The 16586-nt window shown below is 34.4% G+C and overlaps 1 protein-coding gene across 5 annotated transcripts in view; it reads left to right on the top strand.

The window, feature by feature from the left end:
* VTI1A (vesicle transport through interaction with t-SNAREs 1A) overlaps positions 1-16586 on the top strand; it is a 374916-nt gene that overhangs the window by 65809 nt on the left and 292521 nt on the right. For 3 of the 5 annotated variants that reach the window (XM_030842458.3, XM_030842450.3, XM_060286183.2), the window contains exons 4-6: positions 3351-3428; positions 9805-9825; positions 14638-14722. In XM_030842458.3, coding sequence (XP_030698318.1) covers positions 3351-3428; positions 9805-9825; positions 14638-14722 — 184 coding nt within the window. The remainder of the gene's footprint in view (positions 1-3350; positions 3429-9804; positions 9826-14637; positions 14723-16586) is intronic. The other 2 variants (XM_030842459.3, XM_030842451.3) reach the window with 1 other exon arrangement.

The following is a 16586-nucleotide window of genomic DNA, read 5'->3' as shown; positions in this document are numbered from 1 at the left end:
AACTGACAACTAAGACTAAAAATGTTGACAATTTCTTGATTTGCCTGGTTAGCTTATGTATAGAAGTCATTAACTATTTATAAAATGCATTATGAATTGGGTTCCTTCAAACTGTAGCTGACTGTGTGACATTTCCAGCTCAAATTCTCATGCTTGCATTTGACTAAAGTACAGATTTTATACAGTTGATAATAAAGCAAAAAATATTTTAGTTGGTTTATAAAGATACAGTAGGTGTTTCAGTTTCATTAGCTTTGAGTCTGCCAAATTAAAGTATGACATAGTACTTAGCAATGTAGAGTGACATTTTAAAAAAATTCCACAAAATGTAAAATATTTTATTGATATTTTGGAGGAAAATTCCATAAAATAAGCAGTTTGTCATTCAAAGGAATTGGCCTTTTTTTGGTATTCAATTAGTTTAGTGATGATTCTGCAGGCTAAATTACAGTTGATTAAAATCAGCTTATTTAAAATTTCAAACCATAAAAATTTAGGAGAAAATACCAATGTCATGCATTTAAATATAATTCTTAGTAAAGCAAAGTGTTAATTTAAAAAAAATTTTATAAAGTGATACTTGAGTGTAAAGAGTTCAGTTTTCAGCATTAGCTGTGTCATTTTCATGAGGAACTATTTCTGATATTTGAAATGAGTTATCTTTTCAGTCAGTCAGAAGAACATTTTAAGGGAAGTCAGTCCTATCAGAGAACATTTTATAAACTCAGCATATCATTTGCTTAATTACATCCAGAAAGCCATCCCAATGAGCAGTTTTAACCATCCCAGTGGTAAAGAATGACATTTATAGGGACCACCCTTCAGCTGTGGATAAATCTTTAGTTCTCTGTTGCTGAGCATGTACACCCTTAATTGCTGGTTTTTAAAAGCAATGGATTCTAACCAAAACAAGATTAGATATTTAGGGAGACATGTTTATAATTTTCTTCTTCTTTTGAAATACATCAAATCAAAATAAGAATATAATATAATTAAACAATCTATGCCAATTTGTTGGTATTTTGGTAAAAAAGGGAAAAACAAAAACCATCTCTATATGATATTCTTGCATACTGTGGAATGTTTTAGTCCCCCATAGTGATGAAATTAATAATTAAAAAGGCAGCTCTGATACCACAGCCTGTTTAAAGGTTCTCATTTCCTTTAATGCTATAAAATACTAGTTTGAAACTAGTTTGAAGCTAGTTTGAAACTACCGTAGCGAGGAGCTCCAAATGGGCAAAAGAAAGGTTTGGCTTGATTGAAATATTGTGGTAAGGCCATGAAGGGTACTGTCCTTGTAATTTAGCATTTTTCAGTACGATATGAAGTCAATAGAAATAGCTAACTAATAGTAGCTTCAGTGAATACAGTAAGAGAAGCCAACCTAATATCCACTGTTGGTGGTGGTAAGAAGCCTGCCATATTCAAAAATGAATGAGTTGGATCACTCCTGAATAGTTAAGACATCTGATATAGATGTCATTACTGACGTCAGTCTAATGACCTAACTTTTCTATTTTGTCCTTTCTGCAACATGGTTGCTTTCATTTATCTACTGCCAGAGTAGGAGATACACATTTGTAGCAAGGAAGGGGAGCTTGGGGTAGAGACTTAGGGCAGGAGGGGCTACCACCATCTCCTTTGTAACATTTTGCAATTTTTATATTTTTTTTCCTGAGAGTATTCAGAGGGTAATAAAATGAGGAGGAAATTTTGTGCGGTAGAATGAGTACTGAGCTGTAAGTCAGGACCACAGAGTTCTAGTCTCAATTTAACCAAAGCTACCTTTAGAATTCCGCGAGACTGATTTTTTTTTCTCTAAAAAAATAAAAGGATGTCTAGGTTTATTTATTTTTATTTATACCCCATTCAGCCCTTTTCAACTGGATTCTGCCAGAGAGTTAAGCCTTAATGCCCTAAAGTTTCTATTCTATGTAATGAACTAAACTCTCTCTCATGTCCCATCTTTGGGAGAATTGAGAAAATAGTCACTGAAATCATTTTCTGTATTTTGTGGTTCAGAAAAAGAACCCCAATTGAGAAAGGCAACTTTAAAATGATTTAAAGTCTATTAGTTTTTCTTGTCAAAAGTCCTTTTAAATTCTAGTGTAGTAGGATTTTATGTTTAAGATATTATGATCTCTGTGTGGCGAAGCAGTGTTACTCATTCACTGGTTTAAAAATCTAATTAAAAATCTTGTTGACTTCTGCTCACGGATTATGGATAGTCCTTTTAAACTACAATAATTTTTCATATCACAGTTGAGCAGGTAAGACATATTAAGTGCTAAACTGTAGACCCCAAGTGGGAAAAGATTACTGTTTCCCAACTGCCATTTTTTAATTGACTGTTTTTGCTTAGTTAGTTCAGAAGCAGAAAAGGCAGCAAAGTAATCTGTAAATCGGCATTTGGGTCTGAAATAGTGATGCTGAAGTAGGATCTGAGGATGGCACTCTAGCTTCACAGCTAATTTTCAGAGCTTTTTAGCTTTTCCAAATGTGTGCATGTTTAGATAATTCATGAGTTGCTTGCAGACATGTCCCTCTGACTTTACAGGTAAAGGTAGATTTCTTGTAAAACAAAATTTCAGTGTGTGAAAAATCGATCCATAGCCTGCTTGTCTTTATTTATTGGAATTGTGAAAAGCTGGCTCACAGCCTACTTGCCTTTATTTACTGGGGTTGGGAAATTTAATTTGTTTTACCAGATGCACACATACACACACTCCCACTGCTTTTCCTTAGGCCATTTTTATAGAGGACTTGGAGACATTTAAATTATTGTTTGGAAACGGCACGTGCTTTTAAATTCTGGTTAGTAACATCACAGTAATGAAAGAAATAGGGATATGCTATTTTCCAGGCATTCCAGTGTATAGTTGGAGATATTATATTATCCTAGAATTAGAGATTTTAAAAAACCTATATTGTAGAGTCCATTTCCTGCCACAATATTAAAGACCTCCATATACTTTTGTTTTAATTACAATCTGGTGAGTGTTGCAGATATACAGCTATATAGTTGTATTTCCTTTAGCTTTGTGGTCTGATTTGAATGACTCTGCATGGAATAACATATCAATTCTGATCCGTTTGTGAATATTAATAGAGTACTTAACACAATGCAGAGTTTTCTTCCATTACTGGCATTTGAAAAAACTTCTAATTTACATTAAACTCCTCAAGTTCAAGAACTTTGCACAACTTTGGTTTGCACATTTGAGCAAATAGGTTTCCATTAGGGGGCTCTCGAGGTTTGAGATGATCAGCGTTGATACCAATAATGCTTCGAAGCCTTTACATTCTAACGTTCATCTTGCTCTCTCCCTTTTTGTTTTGTTTTATAGAAAAGGTCACGGATTGCCTACAGTGACGAAGTACGGAATGAGCTCCTAGGGGATGATGGGAATTCCTCAGAGAACCAGGTAGAATGCTAATCAGGAAGGCCCGGTGGGTGGCTGGAGGGTGAAGGAGGTCACTGGCACACTGGGCTCTCAAGCTGCTCCGTAACAGTATTAGCAGCAACTCATGTGGAAGCGATACTGTTTAATGCAAAGCTGGAGTCTTAATCAACTTCAAAATGTTTCTTGGAGATCTTACATTTAACCCTTTACCTTGTGATCACTGTCTGCTATCTTTTTAAAAAATCTTTTCTTCTCTTTTCTTTATTATTTAGTACTTAAGGAATAACTTGAAACACACTGTTTGCAGACAAAGCCAAGGTCCTCACCTCAAACACATGTAAAAGGAATAAAAAAGTACATAATGCAGCTTTGATAATAATGCAGTATAATTAAATCAACACTTGCAGCAAAACAAATGAAAGTAAGCTTTCAAAATTCTACAGGGCAGCTCAGTCTCCTATTGTGTAGCTTCTTAAAAATACATTCACCAAAATGCAAATTGTAAGCACCAGTGTGGAACTTGGATACTCACATAAAGGTCCTGCCCCTGTCAAATAATGAAGATGATGATGATGATAGTGGTAGAAGTAGTAATAAGAAAAGGAAAAGTCTTCACAGTTTAAGATCTGCACAGGCAAAAAAATTAAGATATAATTTCTTCTTAAAGAGGCCTTACAACTTGGTTGTCAGTTCTCACTGGATCACACAGTAGTGTCATGAGTCTAATTAATGTCCCACTTCTTTCTTTGAATTAATACTGCAGATTTCGTGAATTCATGTAGATAATATATATGACTTTAAAAAAATGTTTCAAGAACCTCAGAGTAGAGATGATTTTTAAAATGTCTCAAACAGTCCCAGTTTCTTTTTGACACTTTTAAAGAAAGTAAATGATAGGGAACTTCAGAAATAAGACCTGAACGTGTTTATTAATGTTACCTTGGCAAGTCTAGTAGAAGTCTCTACTCTCTAAATAAAAATGAACATAAACCATTCATTGAGTACACCAAAATTTTAATAAGATACTAAAACATAATATATTGATATTCATTATAAAAATTCATAATAGTATTTACCATTTCAAGTAGAATATAAGTTTATATATGCTGAAATTATATTACTATCCACTAAAATGTTAATATTGTAAACAGGGTTGTTGCTTATGTGATTAAGGCCCTCATCTGTCCACCCCCCAAAAAGGAGAGGAATCACTGAGCTGATTGTGTTTGTTTTGGGGAAGATCTTACCGCCTCCACTATTTGGATGTTATCAGCTTGAGTTCAGACATGTAAACATATTAAAATTTGACTTGGGATTTCAGCTTCCCTGATTGAAATGTGAGAATAGCTAAGGGAAAAAAAAAAAAGGAGCACATTAAACACAAAAGCGTGATGTGATAAAAGAGTTTTACATGTAATAGATTAAATAATGTCAGGATGAGAGCAAAACATTTTTTCTTCCTATTTTAAGTGAGATTTAGATTGCTCATACCTCTTGAGTGAATCAATCATAGTTTTATTTTCTATCTTTACTGCAAAAATACTATATTTTTTTGCAAAAAAAAAAAAAAGGGAATGCAAAGTCCCCATGTCAGTTCTTTAAAAAGCTACAGATCTTTCCGTCATTTGAAACTACTGCCTAATATAGAGGAAATAGAAAGGAAGGGGGTGTTTCTAACTCAGACTCCTTTATTGTAATGGATGTTGTAGTACTGTGACAGGGATCCTTTTTTTTTTTTGAAGCATGTTCCCTTCTCTTAATGGACATTTTATGTGCCTAGAACATTTGCCTTATATACATATAAGAATGATTTTTTTTAATGCCTAAAGAAAAATATTCCACAAAAATAGATTGAGTTCATATTTTCTGAATTTCTCAAATTATATTCCTGTCACTTTAAAGTGATTACTCAGAGATTTCCCCTGGACTTGTGTAAATCAAACTTAAAAATTCTGAAAGTGCTTGGAGAGCCTGAAGTTTAGTTGTAAGGAGCTATCACTTCAATAAATAGAGTATATGATGAATTATACTCATGAGACTGTGGAAGTGTTAGATTATTACTTATGTGAACTTTTCAGTCTAAAATTTGAATCAGATTCGAAAGTTCAAAGAGACGACACTTAACTTTTTGGATATTTTGTTACCAAATGTAGCAAAATTTCCATATCATAATGAAGCCTTTAGGTTTCATTTTTGAGGCTCTTTATCATAATATAGGAATTAAAATCCCTAAAACTATAACATATCCTTAACCAGGAATGGTCACTTGAGAATAACTCTTTATTCTGCATCAGTATTCATTCAGACTATGGAATCAAAACAGAAGTATTTTCTTTAAAGGAAGAAAAGATTTCACTCTTCATTTTAATTTTTGTAGCTCAGTGGCCGAGAAGACAGCTTTTTCTGGGTAGGATCACCTGTAAATTATAGAAAAATATATTTTCTGCACACAGATAAGTTTATTTTCAAGTTAATTGTTGAGAACTTGATTTTCAGAACTTTTTGGCCATGTGATATGTATGATAAACTTTTAACAATAGAGGGAAAACTTAGAGGTAAACAGAATGAGACAAAAATGGCAAGATTTGTTTAACTAAAATTGGGATATATATCAATTTTTTAAAATTATAGGTCAGAAAAGGAAAAGGATAAAGAATTAATAGCAAAGGCTGCAAATAGATAAAGTGAACTAAGTACTAGCTATTTAGTTATTTTTGATGCAATATCCACATCCTCCCTGTAGTGACTTCTTTATGGATTCAGACAAATGTGAATGCCATAGCTCTTATTTCTCATTCTGCCAATTTATAATGCATTCTTTAGGCATCTGAAACCTGGCTGTTAATATACATAATTATGATCTGCCAATTAACTATAAAGTATATTAATTTACTCTTAAATATGTAAACATGTTTGCCATGATTACAATTGTTAAAATTTCAAAAATTGAGAATTTTCAAATGCATTTTAATGTCCTTTATACAGTACACATTTTTATTTAATTCCAAATTAACTGCTTTGTATAAATTCATTTCTATTATATCCATTGCATGCAATCAAATATAGCTCATCCGTAATTTACAGAGAAGGGACAAAATTACCTACTTTGCACATTCGTGTATTGTTGGGTCTTTCCAAGGACTATTGTCTTAGGCATTATCATTCTGTTATTTTAACATATCAAATTTTCCATTGCATGTGACATTTTAATTTTTAGAAAGAGTTCTTGAAATGTAGTGAAGCTGTATTTAGAGTGAAAACTTAAATAATTGTTAACTCAATTTAGTTTCATGAAAACGGTTCTCAAAAAGGAAAAAAAAAAAAAGAATCTTACAGAATTAAACCCCCTTCATAGTGGAGTATGATAATGGGGCAAATGTTCCCCATTTTGAAACCTAATAGTGTCTCAGTTTCCATATGCAAAATTACATTGATCAATGAATAAATCTGAACAAATGAAATTTGAGTAAATCCTAAATAGAAGGTTCAAAAAAAGATATAAAGAGTAGGATATTTCTAAACGTGTGGAAATTTTTGTGGTAAAGCAATATTCAGCAGATACGATTGCTTAATTTTTTAATGCGAGGTTCTCTTAAGTTCTGATTTGGGCTTGCTGTGCATAAAGTGTGTCAAACTTCAGCTACAGACCAGGGGGTGAAGTCGGTCAATTTAATTCCCCGAGATCTAAAGAAGGTCGGTATCATTTCATATAGCCCTGACAGAGCAGATCATTACCAGGCACAAATCTGTTCGTTACGTGCTGAGGGTTTATAGCAGAATAAATAGACTGTCATCATAAGTTCAGAAAATTGTGTGTTCGACCCACGATAATGTGTAAAGGGCGTTTAATAGAGTTCAGCATTTATTCGTTATCTGTATGCGGACAGAGACGGCAGTCGCGTTATCAGCTTTAAAAAAAAAATTCGGTAGTTCTGGGAGTCACGTGACACCCCTCGCATACAGAGGCGCGCGCGCATGAACCCTCACATGCTCTGCCGTGCAGTTTTGATTTTAGTCACAGCAGAAGGCTTAACCACAAGAGATTCCACTGGTTCAAACCAGCGTAAACCAGATTTTTTCAGCCCACAAAGGAACAGATTACCTCTTGTATCAAATTCTGCTTTGGGGGAAAACCTTTGTTTCAAAAAAGATGTTGATTATCATAACTCAACATGGTGGCATGGCACGCTTTCATGTCACCTATAACGGAGCTAGTAACTCGATAAAATACGAAATCACTACTTTCAGTCTAGTCTAAGCATTGTTAATTTTCAAAAATAGACCATCTTTTGTTTACTTGAGTGAAAACTCTCGAACTAAAAAAAAAAAAAAAGATAAAGATTAAAAACCCTCCCATTACCTAGCTTAGCTCCAAATCCTGTGTAAAGCTGGGGTGCAGCCATGCAGCACAAACAAGATAGAACCTTTTTTGTTTGGAACCTATTGAAAAAACAAATGGGTAGCATTTTTAAACACTCATTGATTATGGCAGGGTGGTATGGCCCCAATGGTCTCTATTGCTGAAGAGTAGTTTTAAACTTTGGCCCTTTAAGTATCATAGTCAACTGAAGAATGGTGCCCCCGGAAAGAAGAAATAGCTGTGCGATCAATTCCAAGATCAGCTCTTTCTGAGAATTAATGTTTGCCTTTTTCTCCCATGATGTTTGGATAGCAAAGAGAAAGATTCCGATATACGATAGGCTAGGTATCTTAGTTTAGAATTTTACTTCTTCTGGGGAAGAATTGTAACTTTTCACATGAAATGATGAGATGCTTGACTCATACACTCAGTGGTTGCTGAGATAATGAGTGTATTAATTACAAGTAATGACAACTTCATATATATTTTTGGAAGAATGACATTAAAAGTTTCTTTTTCAGTAAATGCACTGAGGTATTATGTAATAGACTCTGTACCCTTTTTATAAGTTTCATAACAGATTTGAAATCTCATTCTTTTGTACTTGAAATACTTTTCAAATAACACATGAAATAACAGTAAGCTGGAATGCATATTGCCTTCCTTGAATTGGAGACAAAAACAGCATTAAGCATTGAGAAATCTGGGTTATCGTAAACATGATACTTTTAGAAAGACTTATAGTGAGCAATTCATGGCATGTTTCTCCCAAAGCAATAGTTTAATTTATTGGCCTGCATATGTCAAGTGTTATAACAGATGTTACAGATATTTGGATGCTTAAAAATTATCAGTTGTAGACCTGAATTGCTGAGGATGCAAATTTCAGACTTAGAATGTGGTTTATAGTCTCTTACAGCATAGGTTTCAGTTTCTATTCATTGTGGAAACTATGGCAGACACCTCAACTATACAATGATATTTGTGGTTTAGAATACAGTACTATCTCTGTCTCTGTCTCTCTGTCTCTCTCTCTTCCACACACACACACACAAAGAGTGAACCAGATATATGGTTATATCCATTTTCTAGTTTCTAAAGAGTTAAACAACTTGTTTTATCTGTTATATTTAAGACAAATGAATATTCTACAGAGGAGAATCAAAATGTTATTATAGAAGAGTTTACTAACAGGTGAAGAGTGGTTTGGGATTTGACTTCGGTGAAAAGAGACCGCAGTACAAATGAAGTGAGAGAGCTCATTGCTTTGAAATGGCCCAGTTTACAAGATGAATAAAATTGAAAAGTGAAGAAACTTCAAAAATAAAAGCACCGTGTGATTTCAGTAGCCTCTTAAGCAAAACAAAAACCTAGAAATCAACTCTGATATACGCAGTATTTCTAAGGATGGTGAAATATTTTCTGATACTGCGTCCTAAGTATTATCTATCCTGGCATGCTTTATTCCCTATTAAAATAATGTTACTTCCAAGGGTGATCCTATTACTAGAGTGGTTACAAGTATGACATTAGCATAACAGTTTGTTGTTTTAAAATACTTATTGGGACCAAAGCATGAACTATTAATCATTTTCATTTGGAGGTAAAACCTGAAAGCAGTTGTCAAGATTCAAAATAGAGAAACATCCTGAAAACTTGTAAATACAAAACCTCTTCAGTGGTACATTCTTAGAAGAAAAGAACAGTAAACTTGTTTTCTTTCTTTATAATATAGACTTCTATGAAGTCATTCCCCTTTATTTCATGATGGTGTCTTAGATGTACTTTAAAAGAGAATTTCACACTATTCTCTTTGTTTAATGTGACAGTGTGAGAAAGTGATCTTTATTCGTTCAAAAAACTCTGCATGTAGTCTATGTTTAGGTTCTTTTAATGTGTTTGTCTGTGATTTTTAAATGCTAAACATGTAAACAGATAAATTGTCAATGTTAATTCTGTATCCTGTCACACAACTGATCTTTCTTTCCTGCCATTTCTCTCCTTTTTATCTTTTTTTTTTGTGCATTCATGTTGCAGTTGATAAAATTACGTGAAGAGGTGAGTACTTCCTAGCTTGCTTTAAAAAAAAAAAATTCTGCTTTTCCCTATAAAATTGAGTTTCTAAATCTGAAGTAAAATCTTTGGGTTTGTTTTTTCAGGAAGATCTACACATAGCAAAAGTATTGATTATATTGCTAGAAATGTTCTCTGCTATCTTTAAAAAAAACAAGTACATCCTAATAATGCTTATCACAGTGACCATTGTTGTTTGCCAGCTTTGGAAGAAAATTCAGATTTTAAAGACCAAAAAAGGGAGGAAAAATAAAGGAATATCTTAAAACTATACCCAAGCATAGTTTTAATGTAGATTGACTTCAGTTTTGTTTTATTCATATTGGTTTCTCAAGGAAGTCAATGTGATTAAACATTTTTTCCTGACATTCTGATTTATTTTACTAAAACCTGTTTTTAAAAAAACTCCTTTCTCTCAACCAAAATTCTTAGGTTCACCATTAGATATCATGAATCTATTATCCTTTTGAGGAAACACACGTATGTTATAAACACCCTACTAGTCTGTGTACACAGATACCTAAGAATAGCTAAAGCTCTCCTCATTGTTAAACACTTTCCTTTTTGTAGGAAATAGAGCCCAAGTGAGTTCTCACTTTTCTGAGTTTGCTGGTCTGTTTCATAATGCAGCTTCAGACTTTTTTTTGTGGCCAAGCAAATGTTTATAACAATGTTGAAATTTTATCCCTGTATCAATGAGGGATGCTGAATGATTCTGTATGTTTTTTTAAATTAGACCATACTTATCAAATATGCTTTGCTCTTTTCAGAAATAGAGTAGTAATATTTTTTACTTAGTGGGATGGAATTTTGTTACTTTTATATTAGGGCATAAAATAATGGCCCATATTGCAATTTAAAAATTGTCTAATTGCTTATAATAATCAGAGTCCTGTGAATTATTTTCAAGTTTAGATTGGCTGCCTTGATTGAGATTTTCCCAGAAGTTTTTTTTAATTGGTATGTCACCATTCTCTAGGTGATGTGAATGCTAATTTAGAGGTTTGTAGAGAGTGGTTTTCAACAACTCTTCTGATTTAAGATGCATTAGTGATGTCTTCTCAGTAGAAGTAATAATGATATATAAAATGAAGGGTGAAAATACACAAAACCCTCACCCTACAACCTTTTTGTGTTTTTTTTAATCTTCCCTGCGTGGAAGCAGTTGTATATACTAAATGAATATTATCAATCGCAGTTTTGATGTGAGTGATATGTCAACATTATTCTTCTGCAAGACAGACTGCTTGTATGTGTTTGCATATACTCAGGCTTAGGTGAAGAATCTGAATTTTCAAATGTTAATGCAACCAACAATAGACTTGAAAACCACTGTATGAAGAAACTACATGAAGCTCTTGGCCCTGAATTTAGCAGTGAATATAATTAATAAACCCTTGTGCCTTAGTACCATCAGCATCGTTGACAGAAGATTTAGTTTTAAGCTGAATTGTATGGATTTAGTAATCTTAATTCTATAAGCTGAAAACATCACATCTGCATTTCTTTTAAAATATGTTTCATCATCGTTTTATGGCTTAATTCCTTTGTTGTGCCTATAGCAACAGTTTTATCAGTTATGTGTCTGGAATGCATGTTTCCAAAACTGTAACCTGAAATGGAATTGTACTTGGAAGAGTTAGATCACTCAACTAACAGAATAGTATACTCTGAAATATTCTTTTTACAGTCTTTGATATGGGTACAGCATTGATATTTATAGAATAGGTTGCGGTGATGACACTGTGTTGGTAAATTGTTTGCTCTAAAGTGATTGTTTCTCAGCCAGGATTCTCAGAGTAATCAAACAGTGAATGTACCCCAGATTTCTTCCTTGTATCTATCCTAAGAAGACAAACACTCCTCTGCTTCAAAATAGGATGTTTCGTTGTGTTTGGAAACAAAGTATGCCCCATCCGTTCCTTATGATGCTCTTTTGGGGCTCAGTTCTGGAAACAGCATCCTTGGAGGCAGGCTGGTAGTGCATAGGGAGCTGAACTGGTGTTGGCTATGCCGAGCTCTCTGTTTGAATCCTGCATCTCCAGCTCTCCATGTTGCACAGCTCCTCACACAAGTGGAGCTGTGTCTGAAGCTTCTGCACAGCTTCACTTACCTGCTTTGAAAAGGGCTGAGAAGAGGGCGAGAGAATGAGTTTGGGATGGAGTGTGGGGGCAAGTTGGAAGCATCAGTTGCTACTGTAGTGCGTTTCCTTTCATTTTCAGAGGCCAGGGCAATGCACAACTAAGGGGACGATGTAAATAGCACAGCTGTTACAAGAACTTGATTTTAGCTTGACTTAAGTGAAGAGGTTCCAAAATACAAAGTGAGGTCCTGCTGGAAAGCTGCTGGTAAACTGGTAGTCCTCTTGTGTGCAGATTTGCTCTGGTAGAATTGAACTGTCCTGACGAAGAGTTATTTAGGAATATACCTTTATTCCATTATTTAGGAATATACTTTTTTTTTTTATAAAAAGTTCTCTTAGAAATTTTGCTCTCTATTATAGCCATATACTGAATAAGCTGATTTGACTCCCTTTCGTGGAATCTCAAAGATCATTCTACATTTAAACACTTTGTTTCCTGAATTTTATATTATCATATAATTAGACTGTGCATTTTCAGTATTGAGCTTTGATTTTTTTTTTTTTTAATCTACAGTAGCTAAATATTTTCTTTTAGTTTAGGGATTTCATCCAATATGAAAATGAACCAAAAATCTTTGTTCTGTTATTCTGGATTAAAATTCACATTTACTCTTGATATCACAAATCTGATTATCTTTTTAGAGAATCACCAATTTGAAATCAAGTCCTTTGTTAAGACAGAAAACAATATTCAAAGAAGGGAAGAGCAATCCCCACTCCCAAAACCTGCATGTAGTGAGAATTAGAAATAAGAAAGCTGTATTTGACAAGCTGAGTAAAGTGTTTAATTTTATTTAAAAATAGTCATAAATGCCGAACACATAAAGCTCCCCTTGCTTTTCTTTTTCTCAATTACAGCCTTGAGTGATTTTGCGTTTTCATGGCATGCGCTTTCCTTCCTCCCTTTTATTTATTTAGCACTTTTTTTTTTCCGGCGTCGGGGGGGTGGGGGAGCAGTTTTTCTCTTAATTTCTCCACTGTATAGTAGACGACTCTATTAATTATTATAGACTGTTGTTGCAGCTTTCCTGACCTTCACATCAGGTCCTATCTCTCTGTTCTAAATGCATTGTTTTAATGATTCTTCCCCCCACTCCCCCCAGCACTTCCCCCCAAAAAAAATTTCAAGGAAAGCTTTGATGTGGCTTTAGCTGCCTCCAACGTCTGGCCGCATCTCAGATGTGTCACCTATGCCGGGAGGGAATAAGGAAATCACGTTTTGAATGGTAATGATAACATACTAATCACTTCCTTTCTTTGAAGATGGGAGCGAGATATTCTGTCAGCATCCCTGGCTGCTAGAGCTTGGAGGCACTGGTCTAGGTGTATTAGCTTAAGTGTGCATGTCAATACAGCTTGCATCTCCAAGATCCATGGGGGCTCATTAGAGCAAGGTGGATCGTTTCGCTCGACAGCCACTCAGATAATATGTGTGGCACCTCCTTTTTTATTATTATTAGAAAGCATTTCTTCGATTTTAAATGACATCTGTCAACAACACAAAGTTGGAGTTATGGCTGCATTTTTTTCTTTCTTTTTGACCAGATACCAAAACTGATTTGAAGGGGAAAGTACTAATTTATACAAATACATGTGTGCATGTACATACACGCAAATATACAGTTACACATATTCTTATATTTCTAAGTATCCAGATATACATGCATCTATACACACATATGCGCGCGCGCGCACACACACACACACACACACACATTCCCATGGGCATGCACACATTCTTATCCATTCACAGCTATGATTAGCTTGTTAATATGTTTTATAAACCTGAATATGATCTAGTGTATGATCATTATGCTTTAAAAAAGAAAAGAAAAGAAAATCAGCCTTAATGTAGAAAAGAAAGTTTAGAGGCTGAGGGTTTGGGGAAAATTCTCTAATTTCCCCCATCAAATGTAATAGAAAAGCGTATATATAAGTATTATCATTTTAGTTCACAGTCTAAAACACTATGTGTCAGAAATTCACTTTCAGCCTAGTGCCATATGTCTGGGAATATTTGGGAATAAATCCACAATTTTGTACATCTGTGTGCATGGGGGAAACATGTGTCTCTTGTTTCTTAGTGGTTGCCCCGAGTGGTCTTAGAACTAGAACTGCTGTTTAGTATTCTGTTTTAGTAGCATACGTTGTTCTATATGGCATCTTGCTGTACATCTAAATTGAGAGGCATTCTCTTAAAAATAAAGTTTCTGTTTATAAATTACTATGTGTAAGAATCAAAGGAACAAGTGAGTTTTTTTAAATGATTGAATTTTATAAAAAATAAATACAAAATAGGGATCATAGATCTATGCAGATATCTCATAAATCTACTTCTGCTGAAACAGTAAAGATCCAGTTGGTTCTGGTTTTCATACCTTTCTCAGTGTTTTGGAGTAAGATTCATTGTGGCCACATACGACATGAATCTGCCTTATAAAACAAAAAAGTGGATGGTCCACACACGATTGACTGAAAAATCTGTTCATTGTAGTGGTTTGTATAAAGGAAGACTTGCTAAAAATTATCTATAATGGGTTGTGATTCCCCCCCACCCCCTGAAATGTGAGGGCATACGACGGCATTATTTTTTTTAAGGCAAAAAAAGAACGTTGTAGACGACTGTGTGATTTTTTTCCCTTTTTCTTTTTCAGAGGGCACATCTGCTCGATAACACAGAGAGGCTGGAAAGGTCATCTCGGAGACTAGAGGCTGGGTACCAAATAGCAGTGGAAACCGGTAAGAATTCTGAGAGTGAGCAAATAGTCTTGCTTATGCACAGCAGTCTTCACAACACATGACATTTCAGGGAAACTTCAAAGGAGTAGCAGAGACAGCAGCCCGAGATGTGGTTTACATATTGGGGAGACAATTGGGAGCTTATTTGCGCTTATCTTTTTTCAAGTTAAAAGGCATGACATCTACTGAAAACAGTTCCTGAGGTTTAAAAGTATACATCTGAAAAGAGATGGAATACTTTGTCTAAATTCTACATTTGTCTTAATATGCGGTTACATGTTGTCAGTTTACCCACCCGCAATGATTGCTAGCACACGGTGCTGTCTCCAGTTGTTTGCTCCTTTACGTTTATTCACGTATGTAAAAATTAACATTTTAATCAGTCTAAATGATGTGAACCAGAGGAGAAGAAATACCAAGTTTACCTTGCTTGTTTGTCCTGCTGTTGGAAATGATTCCTAATGATCCCATATATATATATTTTTTAAACATGAACAGAGCCTGTAATCAGATATGGGGAAAAAAAGTCATGATAATTTTATTATGTGTTAGTTAATACTGTCCAAACTTTTGGGTTGAATTAACACTAGTTACTAATTTCAGAAAACGCAGCCCTATTTTGACTTCTAGGACGAGTCTACTTAAAATAGACATGCTTTTTCTTTATTGAGGTTTCACGCAATGAGTGTTTTTTTTTACCTAGTAAATAAATATCCATTAAGCCCTTTATACTTATCAGTTTCTTATTATTTAGCTATTTGCAAAGTGTAGATTACATATCATCTATTTTATATGTTTGTGGATACCTCTTGCCCTGTATATGGACAACAAAAATATGTGGTCAACAACATTTCCATTGATTTTTTTTTAATTTAGTGTTACAAAAAGTAATATTTATTTTGTAAGAGCAGGTATAATGAAAATGATTCCAAATGATTTATGAATGGCCAGTGTTTCCCTTGCTTGAATTCATGGCTATCCTATATTGGCTGGCTTATGTGATGAATTCTAAGAAATCAAATAGAATGAGCACAAAAGGCGTTGGCATTATAGTAATGGTGAGAAAACTGAAGAAAATCATCAACCCTCCCAGATTTTTTAATAGTATGAGCAGCCCTTCTTTCTGAGGTTATTGATAGATTGGCATTCTGCCCTGATTGGAATAAAAGCCAGCTTTCAATTGTTCTTTTATTCCTTGGGCTCACCTTAAGAAGTGACTGTCCTTAAAAAGAATGTTTATAACGAGCAGCGCCCTGAACATGAGGTCAAAGGACCAGCCTTGGGTTCTGGCCCTTGTCTGTGTGACCTTAAGCAAATCACATAACTTCTTTTAGTCTGTTTCTTCTTCAGTAGAATGGAAATAATACTGTCTGTTGCAGAATATTCCTATGAAATGATAGCATAAGTTAAAATAGTTTATACACCATAAAACACTATATAAATATAAGTGTTATTATTAATGTGTGGTCATTTGATGATATACAGGCATTTATCTTTCATAGAAAAAAGAAGTATTGTGATTGAAATTTGTGTTAAAGGAATTTTTAAGAAGTGTTACTTTGGGGAATGTGTCACTATACCTGTTGAACATCAGGGAACCTTCTTTGACAAAGCATCCCATCGGTGAGCCTCTTTCCACAGGGGACTGGGTTGGGTTGGAGATATTCTTGCTATGACACTGATCACTGGCCATTCATAAAAGAAATCATTAATCATTTGGAATTGATTTGGCTGATTGGGCTGCCTTTTCTCTTTCACAACACCATTCATGTAGCTCCCTCCCAAAGCTGAAGGAAATCAACAAAGAGGATCACAGGTTCTGGAAGATCATGCACTGATCAAGGTTATAAGATTTGATAGTTAT

Source organism: Globicephala melas, chromosome 16 (genome assembly GCF_963455315.2).
Source record: "Globicephala melas chromosome 16, mGloMel1.2, whole genome shotgun sequence".
NCBI classification, from domain to species: Eukaryota; Metazoa; Chordata; class Mammalia; order Artiodactyla; family Delphinidae; genus Globicephala; species Globicephala melas.
This window is presented reverse-complemented; position numbering and strand designations above follow the sequence as displayed.